The 18,063-nt window shown below is 42.1% G+C and overlaps 1 protein-coding gene across 1 annotated transcript in view; it reads right to left on the bottom strand.

Annotated features, from left to right (window-relative positions):
* The window catches only part of SYNE3 (spectrin repeat containing nuclear envelope family member 3), a 53,772-nt gene that overhangs the window by 22,771 nt on the left and 12,938 nt on the right, over nt 1-18,063 (bottom strand). The window contains exons 3-13 of the mRNA XM_009280808.2: nt 15,858-16,030; nt 15,109-15,418; nt 9,818-9,979; nt 8,727-9,071; nt 7,429-7,565; nt 5,057-5,204; nt 4,111-4,293; nt 3,704-3,847; nt 2,577-2,711; nt 1,439-1,600; nt 531-694 (exon numbers count right to left, since the gene is read on the bottom strand). Of these exons, the coding sequence (XP_009279083.1) occupies nt 531-694; nt 1,439-1,600; nt 2,577-2,711; nt 3,704-3,847; nt 4,111-4,293; nt 5,057-5,204; nt 7,429-7,565; nt 8,727-9,071; nt 9,818-9,979; nt 15,109-15,418; nt 15,858-16,030 (2,063 nt within the window). The remainder of the gene's footprint in view (nt 1-530; nt 695-1,438; nt 1,601-2,576; nt 2,712-3,703; nt 3,848-4,110; nt 4,294-5,056; nt 5,205-7,428; nt 7,566-8,726; nt 9,072-9,817; nt 9,980-15,108; nt 15,419-15,857; nt 16,031-18,063) is intronic.

Raw genomic sequence — 18,063 nt, forward strand, 5'->3', positions numbered from 1 at the left:
AATACAGACTAGCAAATATGAGTAGCAGTTTGACACTGCACAGTGAGGGCAAAATAAATTAAGTCCACATTTGCCAGCTAAGAGAGGATTTTAGCTTTGTTTATACTCTTGCAGGTTTGCAAAAGGCACAAATCCCAGTGCAGATATAGCCTCCTTGGGGATACCTCCAGATCAGACAGCGAGGAGAACAGGAAGGTGAGGCAGAACAGCAGAAGTCACCCAGTCTATGTCCTATTTCCTCTGATATGGACTGGCAGTACAAGGGTGAGCCAGGTCCTAAGGAGACACTGCCTACTCCAAGTGTGAGGTAAAGGCAGACTGCTCTGGTCCCTGGATTCTCTAAAATGGTTTTCTTGAAAGTAATGATTTCCAGTTTACAAACGATTAAATAAAATCTCATCTTGCTCCTAACATTGTAACATAGCTGTTCACTTTCACAGCACAGACCATAAAGCATCAAGCGTCTGGTCACGTAGCAGTAAAGAGCATTCCCTTGAAGGGACATGAGGAAGACGCACATGAACACTTACCCAGTTGCCATCTCCTTCAGTGATCTCCACGACTCCTTCAGCTGATCCAGCTCTGCCTGGACATGGGTAGTCTCCTCTGGGGAAGAATTCTCCATGACCAGCTGGCCATGAGCTTCCACAAGGTGCAGCTGGATCTCCTTATCTGGAAACTCAGCTAGCCATCTCTGAAACGTACAGCCATTACAGTTACTTCTAGGTATCCTGGGTAAAGCAGAGGCTATGTCAGACTGAAGGCCATGTTCAGTCCAGGACTATGCTGGTTCTGTTGGCACTAGCTAGAACATACCTAGCAGGAAAAAAAATATGCTGTGGATTCTTGCAAAGAACCAACATAGGTCAAAGACCTGATGGCAAAACTTAAAGTTGTCAATGCACCCCTTCTGTAGCCTTACCATGAAATATCTTGGTTTTCCGTACGATGGCAAAAGCTGCCAGCTGAAGTAACCTGCCAGAGTGAATCTAGCATGCAAAATACTGCTACACAGGGAAAAGCTAGCAGCTGTGGAACAGCTCAGTTCAACACAGTATAAGGTTAGCTAACAGGGTAATAATGTTCAATGTATCGATGAGTACATACAGGCAAAAGTAGGTATTGTCCAGAGAGATCACCCTGGCAGGAAGAGCTCTTTTTCAAACCACCTATCCTTTGATAACACTTCATCCATCTCAACAGTTCTTAGCTATTTCTCACTGCTCTTGTCTTTTACCTAGCTCCACATGCCACAGCACAGGGCAAAGCAGGGAGGCAGCAGCAACCAACAGTTATTGCAGGAGGAAAAAACCACCATTACTCTCCTCAACCAACATTACTCTCTAGTGAGGAAACCCCCACTAGAAACCCCTCGCCCTTCATGTCTGAATGCTGCAAAGTGAATAATTAACATCTTACACTAAAATGCTTTTCTCACCTCAAGGTCTGCCACCCTGCCCTCGGTGTTCTGCTCTCCATCAGCACCCTGGTAGGAGTCAATCTTCTCTGTGGTTACTGTGATCCACTGCTGGAGGTCAGAGAGTTTGTCATTATATGCCCAATGCTTCTGAACGTGCTCTTCACTCTGCTGTATCATCATCTACAAATGATAAAAATAAGTCAGCAACTAAACACAGACAAAAAGCAGTTTCATTACTGGATCTAACACTGTGACTACTGGCACAGAATCTCATAGGCAAAAAGGAAAAAAAACAGCTGTTAATGAGACACAAAAAACTTTATCCTTTAGCATCAGTGGCACAGAAAACACCTACAAGCTCCTGCAGGCCTAAATTTAACCACAAGAGGGGGCATTAAGCACTAGAATAGCTCCCTTCCATTTCAGCTGAAACAGAATAAAGAATATGGGGGATTTTTTTATACCCCAGTCAATATTAAACACACCTTATACTTCCTGAATCAGAAATCACTGCACAGACTTTTTTTGAAAAAGTCCAGTTCAGCGATAAATGGGATTATTGAGACTGAAACTAGAATTCCACAGTGCATATTAGGGTAACACTTTATCTTAAGTATTTTTATGGTGACCTGCATAACTAAGGTAATTTTATAAGCTCTTCTTCTGAGACTGCTTTGGAAGGTCCTTTTATAGCTATGTTTACAAGTTACAAAATGCCTCAGGTCAAAACAAGTAATTATGCAATTGCAACACTTTCCTCTCATTAACTTTTAGGTCACAAAACTATAAAAAAACCCAAACAGTTTGATACAAAAACAGTATCCAGGAATCTGTGAAGAAGTCCAGGCACCTCCATGATAATGTAATTATGAGGTCTTTTGGTCAGAAATCTCAGTCTCACTCCAGAAATAATTTATATAGATATAAAATCTGTGTGGATGGTATCCTATCCCAAAGGGAAATCACATTACAGATAATCAGAGAATCCTGGAAGAGCTATCAAAGTCATAAGAATTCAGTGCCTTCTTCCCCTGAAATGAAAATATCTGTCACTCAAAGCTTATAATCTCATATGCTCAATGATTTTTTTTTTTATATTTTTAAATAATGGCAACTGACAATTCCTCAGGCAACTAAAAACTCTTCCTTACGTTACCTCCAATGATCTCTTCAGGGCCTGAGAGTCAGATGAAAGTTGGTTCATTTCATGCCTGTGTGTGGTATTTGACTGAACAAGCTTCTCTATCTCTTCCATTTGAATTGCAAGCTCTGCCAAGTCATCTTGGATCATCTGCAGAGGAAAAGACAGGTTCCATACGGGTAATGTGCTAGATGTGGCATGGACATCCACAAAACATACACTAAAAGTAGTTTCATTTGACAGGTGCGGGGGGCGGAGAAAGGTAACAATCACTGTCATTAAGAAAATTAATTTTTTTGATGTCTAGAAGTAAATGTTTCTGAAAGAAATGGTTGGACGTTCTTACATGTTACCAGTTGATCACAAAGAAGACAAGTTGCTGAGAAGCTGCCAGAGGAGACACAGTATAATTAGCTAAGTACTGCAAAGAACTATGGTGGTAACATCCCTGTGGTCACCAAGGGTGAAGTGGCACCGTATAGCTGAATCACCGTAGCTCACCATGGCAAAAAGGAAGAGTCACACCCCCTCTCTCTTTCCCTCCTGCTCCTCTCTCTCCTCTCCCAGCTATGTAGTCCCACTGCATGCCTTGAGCAGGCTCTACTGCATGTTGGACCCTTTGCTGAACCACTTCAAAACACTAACCAAGTGGAAAATTATCATCTTTTTCTGTTGATTATTTTTTTCTTATCTTGGCCAGCTGAATTAGCCCATGGAGTAAATCCAGCACGTGTCAAAGCTGTGACAAGGTAAAGAGCAGGAAGGGGGGGATGCAGAAGGAGGTGGGACAATGGGAACTCCGTGCTTTTGGAGGGAGTTAGATTGGTTCAGGTTATCTTTTACAGTTTCACTCCTAGTGGGAAGTATCAGGATACATTTTCTTTAGCAATAAAACTAGCCCAAGGAGGTGTGGCACCAAGAGCTTTCAGCTGCTTGTTCCTTCCTTCAAGCCCAGTTTGCCAGTTCTTCAGCTGCACTGCTTCAATTTCATCTACTCCATGTTATAAACTGGACCAAATGAAATTATCTAACACACAATCAATTGAGGGGACAAGGTACTGAATTCCTAATGCTAATAAAATATGAACAAACAGGACCACAATTAACTGAGGATATCACGGTCAAACATTACTGTAATGTACCTGGAGTCTCTGGAGTTGTGTCTTTTTACCCAAGAGGTCAGGCCGTGGTTCCTTCTCTAGATCTAATTTGGCTTTGATGGCAGATAGTTTCTTCTGCAAAGGTGTGAAACCAGCATCAAAGTCCTCATGTTGCGATATCAAATTCTAGATGGAGAAAGAAGGAAAAAAATCCAGCATTCAACATATATCCCTTAGCATTATCTTTTGTCAACGTCCATTGCATGCTCAGAACAAACACCAAGCTACACTATGCAACAGACCACAAATTTATTTGAATATTTGATCAACCTAGAAAAAGGGATTGGGCACAGCTGGTTACTACTAAATTTGTACCTGTACAACTGGCTTAGTAAAAGATTGATCGTCTTTGTCACAGGCAAGGACTGTATATGGGCTTTTAAGCTCACCTGGAGTTTGCTCTTGCTTTGCAGCAGACTCTTGTGTAGAATTTCTCTCTCCTTTGAAGCTTCAGCTACTTCTTGCAGGAAAGACTTTGCTTTTTCCTCACCAAGGATATTGTTTAGTAAATCTTTCTTCAGCTGTAATGTCATCAACTTCTCTTTGAACTGGGAGCTTTCAGCTAGAGCAGCCTAAAGGAGAAAAATTCTTGCAGTGAAATCATACAAAAAAAAAAAAAATCATATAACCATGTTATTCTCACACAAGTCACAAAACCAAAGCAGTATGACAAAGTCAGGTCAAAACAGCATGCTAGTCCGACAAGGGGTAACAGAAGGTACCTGGACAGTGCCCAGTTAAAGGAAAAGTCTTCCTGATAATGTTAGAAGCACCAGGGCTGCATCCGTTTTGTGAACAGAAATAGAGGAAAGCTGTACTATGGAAAGAGTTGTCTGTGCAGAGGAGAGGCCTAAACAACCAACAGAAAGGACAGCTTGAATGCTCATCCTGAGGATAAACTCCATCCCTGTTCACAGACGCGTTTATTCTGGAGAGCACAGGGATGACAAAGTAACAAACACACCTTCCTGGGCACATGCAGAAATCATGCATTATAATCCCACGACTATATTACTACGCGCTTCTTAAGAGTCCACAGACTTCCTGTCCAGGGAGATCTGGGCTAATGCTAAACAATATTATCATCATTGTTAAAGATATCTAGCACTTTAATTCAGCCTATTCAGTTGGCAACTCCAAATGGACGGCAGAAAGTAAGACATTCTGCTACAGCTACAGCTAAATATTGACCTTCGTACTGTGGGGCTTCCTGCCATACTGGAAAGGCCCTTCCAGCTGCTGCTGTCTGGCAGCTGTATGCAGGCAGCTGCTGGCATAGCTTGGGCAAACACAAACCAAATCATCAGTTTCTGAACTTAGTAACAGGTTTGCTACCTCAATGTGAGCCAGAGCTGGCTCCGGAGTCTCCAGGAGCATCTGGACCGATGGCTTCCACTGTTCAAAATCTTGCAGAGGATTTTGGAAGAGTCTTCTCAGTTGGGTTTCTGTATCAGTGCTCATTTTAGATGTCTTGCCTCTAACACTGCAAGGATAAAGTGACAGCTGAGAGAAGGATTACGAAGAAATCCAAGTCCAAACATCCTATTCATCAAGGCATGAATTAACACAATACTCGTGTGCAAACTGTATCCAACACAAAAGCCTCAGTCTTTTTTACTGTCTGAGCCTGGCGTTGTGTATTGACAGCTGCTCTGTAAGTCAGAGACATCCGACAAAACTTTATTTAGACACCGTAAGACACATTTGTCTCTTATGCAACTGTGTATCAGGAATTATTTTGCCTTTCTAGCAGCCAGCAGTCTTCTTTTGTATGTGATCTCTCTCGGCTGTTATCAGCAGCATGATTTAACAAATCGTATTATTGGATGGTATCACTGACTGATGAGAGGAACAAGCCAAGAGTGTCTAGAATTTAACTGCAGTTGCCTCTATTGTTTTACATATTACTGAGTCTTTGTTCCTTTAAAAAATTACATTAAGAAATCTTTGATCACCCTATGTTACCTATAAAAAGAGGAAAATACGTATTTTTTTTCAGATATAAATTTTAAAAATTTTGCAGAACCACTTGTATTTTACATATAGGTGATTCTGATAAAAGCTTTATATTATACATATGTATACACACACACGCACAGCTATATGTGTGTGTGTGTATGTGTATATATATATAAACCAGTATCTTAAGGAAGTGAAGATCCTCCCAATAACTTTTACTCTTATCTTTAACCTCTTCTGAGAAAGTAAGTCTTCTCATCTTTTCCTAGTTAGGTCTTTTATGAAAATAGGATTATTATGGCAAATCAGCAGGCTATTTTTTTAATTTCAGCCAAACCTCACAACACATATAAAACAATGACAAACAAAGGAAGAAAATTATTCCATAACAGGAAAGAAATGACCAATGCACAGTAGCAAATGAACAGTTTGGCCAGATGTTAGGAAAACTGCTGACACACGCATCACACATTCATTAAATATCCAGTCTTCTCTTATAAAGGCTTATCCAAAATACAGCTGAGTAACAAGCAGCAGTGACACACCCCACACAGCTGCCTCCTGTTTTTCTCAGCTTTCCTGACCTCCCAGTTTGCAGAATCCTATTTGATATGGCAGAATGCATCCCAAACTGTATGTTCATATGGGAACAGTATCCTGCAAATTCACAAGACCAGCAAGCAACAGCAATGCCAATCAAGATTAATACTGCCTTTCAGAAACAGAAACAATAACCTTACCTGTGTCACTGGGACGTTACGGAGCTAAACAAAGGCAAGCTTGCATAGGCCAAAAGCTCCGCAAATAGAAAGTTCTGATATTACATGTCCTTTGCCATTTGCTCTGCTGCCCCTGCCAGGCTCAGCATGAAGCTGCCAGACTTCGCAAAGACGCTTTGGAGAGAAGCTGGCAAAAGCGCAGCTGCCATTTTCTACTCAGAGGCAAGTTCTCCTGCCTTCTCTGCTCCTCTTTCGACATCGTTTACTTGTTAGTTTTTAAACTGAAATTCTTTCCCATAATGACCTACAACCCTTCCAACAGGACAGCATACTGTGCACTGGACAGAGGAAAATAAGCTTGGATACAGTAAAAAAACTGACCTTTATTTCTCCTTAAAAAAATGCTCCTTTCTTCTAGTTTGCAAAATTTGCTGCAGCTTCTTTACTTCCTGATTCCAGGCAGCCTGGAAACGGAAACGCTGAAGTCTGGGGAGAGGCTAAACTTTCAGAGTTTCCAACCCAAGGCAAGTTGAAAACAGGAATCATGCATGTATGCCGCCAGGAGAAGGGGAATAAACTCTGCCAAATAATTGCTAAGGCTGATGAGTCATCACAACAAACTCAACAAGAGAGGGCCATAATACTTCTGAACCGTTTACTACTACAGCTCCTGTCCTGATTTTCTAGTTGCTGTCATGACAGGCAAGCAAAATATATAAATTATTATTATTAAATGCTAAGAAGATCAAATTAGCTGCCAACAATCTAATTTTCTTCAAACCATACACAACATTAATGATGCAAGATCACTGCTTGAAAATGGCCAGCAGCCTACAGCTCCTAGTAAACCTGTAAATTTAGCCAATTGCTGAAATGTGGAGGCAGATGTAATTAGCAAAAGCCTTTCTTTTCTACCCGTCACCTACAATTGGATGGCATATCACTTTTTTCTTAGGCCTTTGTCAATCCCTTCAATGTCTGAGAGAAGATTCCACCCACCCACCCCAGCATAATCAGACTTCCCACTACCTTTGATACTGCTGTATTGCAGAGACAACACTCTCAGCATGTGGCTGCACATCTTGGGAAAACCGTAGCAGTTCCTTAAGCTGAGCCTTCAGCCTCTCAACCTTGGACTCTTCTGCAGCCAGAGCTGCTCTCGTTGCCTTAATCATAAAAATAATGAACAGATCACACCTCATGTAGTGTCTGGCACATGAAATGAAGAGATAAGGCTGTCTCTCAGGCTATTCACAAGTCCCCTTTCCGCTGCCTTTTTTCCTGTTGTCATGAATATGGACTTTACTAAGGCAGAAAACATTCTCAGAACAGTTTTGTTCCTGCAGGCTCTCTCTCCTCTCCTCACACTGCCCAGCCTCTGCATCTCATCTGCAGGGTTCACTGTTTGAACAGAGAATTACAAACAGGCCCAGTTTCAGTTCACTGATTGCAGTATATAACATGAGATGCATTTTTTGGAGCAGTCTTAACCATGTCTGTTTGCATGAACAGATCTTTCTCAAACACTCATATATACAGAATGTTAATTCTAGGGTGACGTAGGCAAACAAAAACAATAAAAAAGCCATGCAAACGTAGCTGGATTGAACCAGTCTGTATTTTGTGGATCCTTTCTGCATATACTTTTCCCAGCTAGTCCTGCTGAGTTCCAGACATACAAATAGCAATGAAAGGTATTTTGAGAAGAGATAATAAATGCAAAACCAACCCTCAAGAGGAAATGAGTGGTAAAGATTCTTATCTACTTTGTGCGTGACAAACCTTTTGCACTCATTTTTGCAACAGATTGATTTTGGTGTAAATCCTGGATTACTACAGACTTGGGACTTCTTAGGAATGAAGGTGTGTCTGATGGTAAAGGAATACAGGTACCCACCTTACACAGATGAAGGATCTAATATAGAAATGGTCTTACCAAATACCCCAGAAATATGTGTATTTGGGGGGTGGGGTGTGTGTGTATGTATGTATTTGTATATACAGTGAGGCATTATTTTTCCTGCTTCTTTTTAAGTAGAGCAAATTGTGGTGTTTGCTCTGTATCGTGCTCTTCTTGCATATGGTCCCTTTGAACTCAAGATACAAACCCCAACACATCCTCCAACCCTGCTCCCTCTGTGCAGAGTGAGATAAAGGTTAGAATAGTTGATTCCATTGTTGCTATTCACATTTCCTCAGTCTGTTTTATACACAATCACACTCTTTCCTTACCACCTTTAACCAATGGGACTGGCACCTGTTCGATGTGACTATGCATATTCAATGTATGACTGCTGGTTTTAGGCATACAAAGGGTAACAACTCACATTGCATTTTCTCCACAGAGTTACAAACTCATCTTCAGTCTTTTCCCCTTCCCCAGGGTCCAGGTCATTTTCTAGTCTCTGTAGGTCTTTTTTCAGCTCCTGGACATCTGCTTCTAATTGTCTGGCTTGGGACTTGTAGGCACGTTCTGACTGTTGGATCTTGAGCAATCTCTCCTCCTCCTCACTACTCAGCAGTTTCAACTTCTCCAAGGCTTTTCCTAGCTCTTCGAGTTCATCCTTGATTCTCTCAGCTCCGAGTGGGGAGGTATTCTGAATCACCTCTGCACACTGATTTTCAAGGTGCTTCCATTTCTTTCCACCGCTCCTAATGTTTTTGGCAATTTCCTGCAGAAAGAAGTTAAATAAAGATTAGCTGAAGGAATGGGAAGTTGGGGAAAAGGTGAAAGCAGGAGGAAAATAAGACCACCTCTCCTGGTTATACCTATTTTCTTTTTCACTTCTTATTTCAAAGTAGGTCTTTTTTCAAGTGACCAGAAGCCAGGGTTGGTCATTTGACTGCCTTCTGAGTAATGCTAACTGCCACGATTCTGAAAATATTGGCTTGATTTTCAGAAATGCTTGTCACCTGAGATTCCTGACAAAGAAAACAGAAGCTGTAGGCAGTAAGAAATACTAATAATCAGATCTCTGAGAGATTTAAAGCTGAACAGTTTAAGCAGTGACACCAAAATACTGGATACTGTTCTCAAAACTATTATTTTTATCACCAGCTCTAAACTCTCAAAACCTGTGAGCCTCCAGGCTCTGTTTGGATCATGTTTACCGAATACCATTCATTTAAACAAGTTTAAAGGGCAAGATTCTCAAAGACTCACATAACCATAGGAGATCAGGCTTTAAGAAAAACACAGGAGACCAGCCTGTGACTCATGCTACAATTGGGAGAATGATGTTTACTAACAGTTTTAGGACCTGATACAACTCTTCTCCCTAGCCCATGTTACAATCACCACTGTATTTTGTTTGTGCAAGTCTTTTCTCAAGTACACCCTTGCATGGTTTGAGAAACATATATAGGCATGCAGAACACACAATCCTGGCTCCTTGTCAGAATTATATTGTTTAAGGACCTTCAGTGCCTTTAACTTGTCCTCTGCTGAAGACTTGGTTGCTTCTCCAATGCAGCAGTTTAATCTTTCTGTCACATCATTCAGCCACGATTGAAACTGGTTGACGTTAGCGCTGTACCGCTCATGTTCCTTGGTTATCTTTTCAAGCAGTTTCACTCTGCTCTGTAACAAAGAGACATCAGAAGCCATGAGGACAGTGCTTATTTGGCTCTTTTTCCTTTACACTAACCCAGTATTTATAAACAAGAGTCCCTTTCCGCGAGCCCCGATAGCAGCTGGCCTCCACAGGAATGCATAGTTCACCTCAAGAAACAGGACACAAAAGGACATAAGCGCTTGTCCCCATCTCGGTCATGCTGCAGGCTCTCAGTGGCTAATCTCTGAGGAGACAAACTGCAAGGTCCTCTCAGGTGAGTTTCTAGCCTCCCCTTTCCAAAACTTCCTATTCTCTCATTAGAAAAAGAAAAGAGACAGGATACTGTTTCTGGTTTTGACTTTGGGAGACAAGCAGTTATGCTCCTCATGCTGGTTAAAAATAAAGATGAGCACACAACAGATGATTGACTTTGCCCATCTGCCAAAATGAGAATGAAAGAGACTGTGCTAGGGGCATGCAAATTGTTTTAAAGTGTTCATTATTTAAGCAGGCTGTATGGAAAGTGACTATCACCTTCAATCATGTAGCCCAGGAACATTCATACTTATTCAATTAGCAGATCACAAATTATCCTGTGGTGGTATTGCAGACCCTGGAAGCAAATTTAAGCCTATGGGAAGCAGGCTTCATTTTCTGAGTTACTGTGTGTGCACCCTATAACTGACAATCCCTGAACCTACAGGGGCCTGCACATCATGAGTTGCTCCCCGCTGATCCAGTCTGGCACCCCTCAAAACAAGGCAGAGTCACATTTGCTCTGACTATCCTTGTTTGTCAGCTGAAGTTTAGGCCTTGCTGAAGGAAATTTTACACAAATCACGAGGAATCCTGCTCTGTTGTTTCACTAGTATAATATCCAACCTAAGTATTATTTCCTGCAAAATCAGACTGATTTTTTCTTGCCCTTCACCAGTTAGCATAGAGAGCAACTGAGATACACTGTGGTTACATTAGAAAAAAAATTGTTCCTTGTGCAATCCGTTTAGTGCTTGCAGCACCCTTGAAAGGCTTTCCTGTCACAGACAATGGGCTGAGTTTCATTTTGTGTAATATGGGACACATCCCGTGCCTCTGAGCAGAGCTTCATCCCAGCTGCCCTCCACAGAGAGTAGGGTGATAGCTGCAGTGGTGGGCAGTTTCAAAGTCCCCCCTGCGTTTCCCTTGTCTCTGTAAGGCTCTGGGCATGTCCCCACACCCGTCAACCTGCCTGAGGTGGCAGTGAGCCATCGCTGTCCTGTCAGCCTTTCTCCAGCCAGACCAGCAGAAGGGTAGCATGAGCATCAGTCACCATGGGATCTCCCATGTGCTGTGGGGTGGTGGTCCCTCTGGGACTTTGCCCTTCACCTTTGGGACAGGTTATGCCCACGGTGCAGTACAAAGCCACCGCTCTCCAGGTGGCATCACACCAGTCTGTGTTTTCCATACTGCCACTGCAATCTCTGCTGACTTGTGCAAATCAAGAGTGAGTCCCCTAAAGTTAGTTGACTTGCTCTGGGACAAAAGAGGGACAGCTAAGGGACAACTGCTTCCCATGGAGGATGAAATGCTGCCCACTTATTAGGGCAGGACCTTTAATAGCACCACCTATGCAAACATGGGTTTGGATGAGACCAAAAAGCAGAATTATGACTGCAGACTTCTGTGGCCAAGACATACCCAGCAGAACACCTCACTTGTTTGCTAAATCCCCTTGCCTTGATTCTCAAATCTGCAGAGATGCATACAGGTTGAACGATTCTCACCTTGACCTCAAGTTAGGGACTTGAAGAATACAATCTTATAGTGATGTAAATGGGCCAAACATCAAAGTGAAACAAGTCAGCCCAAGCTTATTGATTCCACGGAATTAGACTAATTTGTTGCACTGACAGAAGCTCCAAAGGGAGCAAGTCAGAATAACAAAGCGGAGCTATTATTAAACTCAAAAGTCTTATGCTAATATATAGAGAGTTAAAAAGGAAGTCAAAATGACCCACCCCTGGCCAAGCTATTCAGGCTATTCAGCCAAAACAAAGGAGTGCACAGTTTGGATACTCCTGCTGGTCCACGAGGTCAAGGAAGAGATGCCATGGGTCTGGACAGACTGTCAAACAAAAGGCTTACAAAGAGCTGGCCGAGCCCCCCCTGCCCGCCAAGAGCTTAGGCAGGGAAACTTTCTAAGGATGGCAAATATGGTATCACTTGCTTCTGTAGGGTTAGCTGTTTGGAGAGCAGGACAGTATTAAAGTCCATCTCCACATGCACTTGGTTAATGTAAGGAGACATTAAGCAAGGACATGGTCCTGGAAAGAGTGAGAGCACCGACAGGAAAAGAATGGATTTGCCATGGGCTGCTTATCTTGTCTGGGCGGGATAAGCCCAGCCCTGGGTACTCAAGGAGGGTGGACAGAGGCATACGAAACCCTCTCCCCTAAGCTCCCCTTACAGTCAGCAAAGGCAAACAAGCCTCCTCTGGAAGGCAATCTAGAGCACATAAAGGAAGTTTCTGCTTGAAATCCCTCCGTGGCATCTCAAGTAGAGTACAGAAAGCTCCTGTAGCCCTTCCTGGTGCTTTTAGTCTTAGCTCTAGGGTACATGAGGGTTAGCATTATAAATATCTAGGTTTCAGTTAACAGAGACAACATGGACTGAAATTCATTTGATGTGCTCAGGCATATTTGATATATTTGACTAAATATCAACATACTGTATATCATAACTTTTCCTACCATGTTCTGTCATCATTTATGCTAAAACCCAGAATCATCTACCCCTGCATATTATTATTTTACTAGACAAGGGAAAGCACATAGGAAATGGCTGCCACATCTAAAAATATCCCTGTCAATGTAATTAAAAGAAAATTATGTGCTTTTAAAATTTGGGAATGATAATGACACGTTAGCACTAAGAAAGAAAAAAAAAAAAAAACAAAACCCACCATTTGCTCATACCAGAGAAGCAATGTCACAGGCAAACCATTTAAGAAGCACTGTCCAAGAGCTTGCCTTCTGATAGCGCTGGACAACTGCACGGGATCTAAAAATGCTCTTCAAACACAAGTGTGATCTACAAACACCAGTGAGCCTCCTTTGGGAGGCAGCTCAGGCATGCAGCTGGCAAGTCACATTTAGCCTGGCCTCTCATCATGTGAGGGGCCAGAGCAATCCCCTTACAACTCCTGCGTCTCTTTCATTCATTCCTCCCTCCTGTTGGAAACGGTGGCAGGGTTTCTCTAACTAGTGTTATACTTTCCAACATGATTCCCAAGGTGCCTGAAACCTTGGCATTAGCTAATGAACTCTGCATTTACTTCGGTTGCAAAATCCAAGGCTTCCCAACTCCCTTCTTTGTTCCATACCTCCTGAAAGAGGGATTTCTTAGCTGGATTCTCTCACTCCATCCTTCTATGAAATGTGGTATTTGTAACCAATGCCAAAGAAAAGCTTTTTCTAGCATCTCAGTTGGCTGGAGACATAAAGACATATTTTGTCTAAGTACTATGAGCCACTTCCTGATCTCATTTACACCAGCATGTATTCAAGTCAGTTAGAGAAATTACACTATGTAAAACCAGTCTCAGAGAGGTCACATTCTGGCTTTGAGTATTCAAATGACTCGTTTGAAAGAACTGCCTTATTAAAATAGCTAATGACTGTCTCCTGCTTCAAAACCAAAGACAGATCTTGGTTAGAAGGGAGTGAATGAGACTTTTAAATGGCAATCTAGATAGACAACACCTGAATTCCCAGGAACCTTCTTACTCGTAAATCCAGTTGCCTTGTAATGAAGAGATCTACCTTTAAAAATAATCAACACTGAGGCGCAAGTCTGTTGGTGGCTTTACAGTCTCTCTGTGGCAGCTGCAATTACAGAATTTCCAAATATGCTATGGTTTTTGGAGAGACTTATTAGCAGCAGTTTTATCTTTATGGCTAAAAAATATCTGAATTTCATGCTCACAAAAGGTGCCAGCTCAGAGGTTTTTTTGTTGTTTTGGGGTTCAGGTGTTGGGTTTTTTTAAAACAGAGAAAGTATCTATAGAGCAAGCAGAGCAATGGCATGAGCATCCTAACGTTGTTGTTCTTCCAGTGTGATCTGAAGTTAACTTTGTATGACAGCACCCAGGGCGGGAGAGCATACATCACTGTCAGGCTCCACTTCTGGGCTGGGACATAGGTGTGGGAAGAAATAGAAGGCAACATTATGATAGAGGCAGATAGCAGAGCCGATGCAATGAAAATTATTTGTATTTGCACCAGGTAATTCCAGCCTATGGAATTCCTGGAAGCCACTGAGAGACAAAGACTAGATTTTAATCTCTATATGCTTGGGATAGATGTGTCTATATGTATTTCAAATATCCCTTTGAGTATTTCTATTGATATAGGCTAGTAAGAAACTGAATTAGTCTGCCCATCTGCAGATGTCTGCCCCTCAGCCATGCCACATGGACCAATACTGTCTTTACCTGAGTTTTAAAAGTGAAAAGTATGAATCTTATCTGAAATCTTCACCCAGGAATAGGGTCAAAGGAAATCCTAGTTCATCATCACAGTGATGTCTTACACCAGCCTATCTAACAACTGTTCAAGCTGGAAGATTACCATCAGGCAAGGATTAGTATCTGTGTGCAGTGAAAATCTTTCAGATACTGGAACTGGCTAGTTGAATTCAGTGTTGGGCCACAGCTGACTCCCACCTCCGTGTTTCCCAGTTCTGCAGGCGGCGAGTGTAGCTCTGGATCTGGACCAACACTACATCCTCCAACAAGGGTGCATGCATGTAAAATTCCCTGGCTCTGGGAATGGGTATTTTGCATCTGGTTATACAAGGATCACTAATGCACTGAAAGATGAGGAACAATTCAAACTTTATACAGAGATGACCTAAACCAATATTCACTAGATCATAGCAAGCAGCTTGCAGTTACTTTACAACATACTATAAAGTACAGTGTGAGAGCATCCCAATTAACAGCTTATCTTGGGACACAATGACTGTTGCGAACAGGCCACTGACTGAAAGAACAGGGGTCCTCAGCTCTGTTTCTTTTTGCAGCCCTACCAGGTAAGCCCCATCACTTGAGAAGCAGATAGCAAACAATACTGTGTATTGGTGAAATCTGAACACCTCCCATACTTTATAGGTGTACCTGAGCTTCTTCCCTGATTCCTTCATATTCCACCCTCATTTTCTTCTGAACATCCTCATCAACGCTGGGGTCACCTATCCTGTTGAACAAGGAAGCAGCTTCCTCTAGCAGCCTTTCCAGCAGGACTGACTGATTTAAGACATCATTCAGCAGAACCTGAGCATGGCTCAGCTGCCACTGCTTCTCCTTTAAGCCAAGCTGCAACTCAATGTCAGGCTCCAAGGTCACCCTCATGTTGTGAATCCATGCGTAAAACTCATCTTGGGCTTTCAGGTACTCACTCCAGTGCAGCCAGACCCACTCAATACGGCTGTTGGGGAGAGCAAGAAAGATGAGTTAGATGAAATTATGATGGGAGCAGTGGAGACTGGCAAGCTCAAAAGGCCTTCAAAGCAAAGGATGAGGTTCTCAGCAATTTTAAGCTGCTCTGACTTCAGAAGGTCAGGATTCACTTCCCAGGTACTCCCTGCTTGGGGAGGAAATATTCTGTACAAGGTCCCTGTGCCTGGCAGAACTCATCATTCAAGACCATGAGATGGGCTGGCTGTGAAGGGAGAGAGCACTGAGGTCCCACCAACCCTCTCTCCCGCACAGTCCCCCACATGCTCACGGGACTGGGATTAGCAGTGATTGCCATCTACAATCCAGACAGCAGAGAAAGGCAGGAAGCACTTTATGAAAGCACTGGATGAGACAACTGCCTCAACACACCAAATAGCAGTCTTGTGCAAAGAGTACATTTGTCTTACCTGTGACAGTGAGTAATGTATATGGCTGTCTCTTCCCACAAGGCTTTAATGTCTTTCAGTTTAGATAGTACCTCGTGCTTCTTATCCTCACTGATGCTGCGAAGAGCAGCATCTGCCTTCACAAGAATCAAGTCCATTTTCAAGCTGCCTTCTGGTTCCAGTGCACGTATTTTCTATGAGAAAAACAAATGAGACTGAAAGCATGAAAAGAAAGCAAGCATAACTGTTGCCATTTAAACTTTGTTTTTACCCAGGAATCATGAAGTCCCTGCTGCAAAGCTTCTCCTGAACAGAAAATATGAACTTCTCTTCAGATTTGTTTATTCTTAAATGTCCTAAAGGACTGAACTGAATTGAAAACCATGTAGCAATTGAAAAACATTTTAAGTTAGCTACAAAAACCAGATCATCTTCTATCAAATATCTCCGGCTGTTTCCATTGTGGTTATGAAGTTATAGCACTATGTTGCCACATGCCAGTTTTCTCCCCCCACCTGCCAAAGAGTGCAGAGGCAATCTCCACAGGGTATACTGCAACGTCTCAATTTTAAGCTCTACTACAAGAAATCATGAAGCATATTAAAAAGGCTTCCTATTGCAAATAAAAGTTGGCTCAGAACACAAGCCAAGAGAAATTAACTAGTGGAATTTTCTGCCTGCTACCAACTTTTGCTTTCACCCTAAATTGCTAAGTTATGAATTGGTGAAAACGTGTTTCTTACACAAATTGGAATGCCAGGAACTGAAAGTTAAGCCATCTAATTTTAAGTAGATTCTCTTCCTCTACCCAGAAATGGAAAATCAGCACAACTTCTGTAAAATGCAACAGATTAATTATGTCCTGATTTGGATGTCAGTTATCAGCATCACTTTATCCAGATTTCTGACACCATCAGATTAGCTTTTCTTGCTGTTCTTCCACAAACTCCTGGCAAACTGCAGGCTCTCGAGTTTGAAGGAAAAGGCTTCTACAATGAAAACGCTGAGGGGTTCAAAATCAGCAACTACTTTTGGAAAGATTAGGCCCATCGGATTTGTCCAAAAAAATCACGTCAGTTATTGCAAAGGTGAGACCAAATCACAGGCCTTTGGATTTCCAGTCTCACATTCTGGGAAAAGACTGTCCTTTTGGCATGTACACAGCACATCTGCATGTGACGTACAAACAGGTGTTTGGACGAACTATCTACTACAAAAAGTGTGATTAAAAGCATCCAGGAAAGCAGGGCAAAGGGTAGGGCAGAGAAAGAAAATAAAAGCCATAGCTATCACCTGACAGGAAAAATTCAAGAGTAAAGCTGTATTCTAAGCCTGACATTTTTCCAGCAAGTGAAAGCAAACAACAGCCAGAGAGAAAGCAGTGGCTGTACAGGCATTTTTCTTTTTCAAATCTGGTTTCTAAACGATTGCTATTTTTGGCTGGCATTTTCATTAACAAATTAACAGAAAATAAACCACAGGAAGGAAGCATGAAAAAAAAATGGAAGCCAGATGCAAGAAAGGAACTGAAAAATGATCATTAGATTTGAAAACAGCCAATAGGCGAAGCAGCGAGCACATCACAAGGAGACATGAGCTAGGCAGGGAAGCCAGGCGCAGAAAGGAGGCAGGATGAGGGAGCAGGAGGTGGATAAAGTACACACAGGAAGAGAGAACAGACACTTGTTATTCTTTAGAATGATGAATTTCCAAAATCTGAATTGAAAAATTCTTCTAACATGATTTTGTGCATGCTATAGACCTCCTCCAAAGCCCACAGTTCAGGCCATATTAAATCACCACAATCCTCTAAACCTTACATCTTGTTATCTCTGCCATGAATGCACCCCCTTTGCCAAACTACCACTCTCCCTACTCAAGTTCCTGTGTTTCTTGCACATTTTCTGAGACTGTACATATCATAGTTTCCCAGACAAAAGGAAAGGGTGAAAATAATTTAAGGGCAGAAATAAATCGATAGACCAAGAGGAAATACTTCAGATTTTAATGACTGACATGCAAGTCTAGCCATCATCCATCACTCCATGAACAGTCTTTATATTATGCCAGAGGCAAGATCCAGCCTCCAATGAGCCACAGTTAAGGAAAAAGGCTGAAGACATTGCTGTACCATCATGTAAACTAGCTCATCCTCCATGTAAGTCTGCAATGGTTTTTTTGGAGTTGTTAAGCTTCAGAAGAGGCAGTCCAAACATGAGTAGGCACA

The sequence above is a fragment of the Aptenodytes forsteri genome, unplaced genomic scaffold (genome assembly GCF_000699145.1).
Source record: "Aptenodytes forsteri isolate BGI_AS27 unplaced genomic scaffold, ASM69914v1 Scaffold193, whole genome shotgun sequence".
Lineage (NCBI taxonomy): Eukaryota > Metazoa > Chordata > Aves > Sphenisciformes > Spheniscidae > Aptenodytes > Aptenodytes forsteri.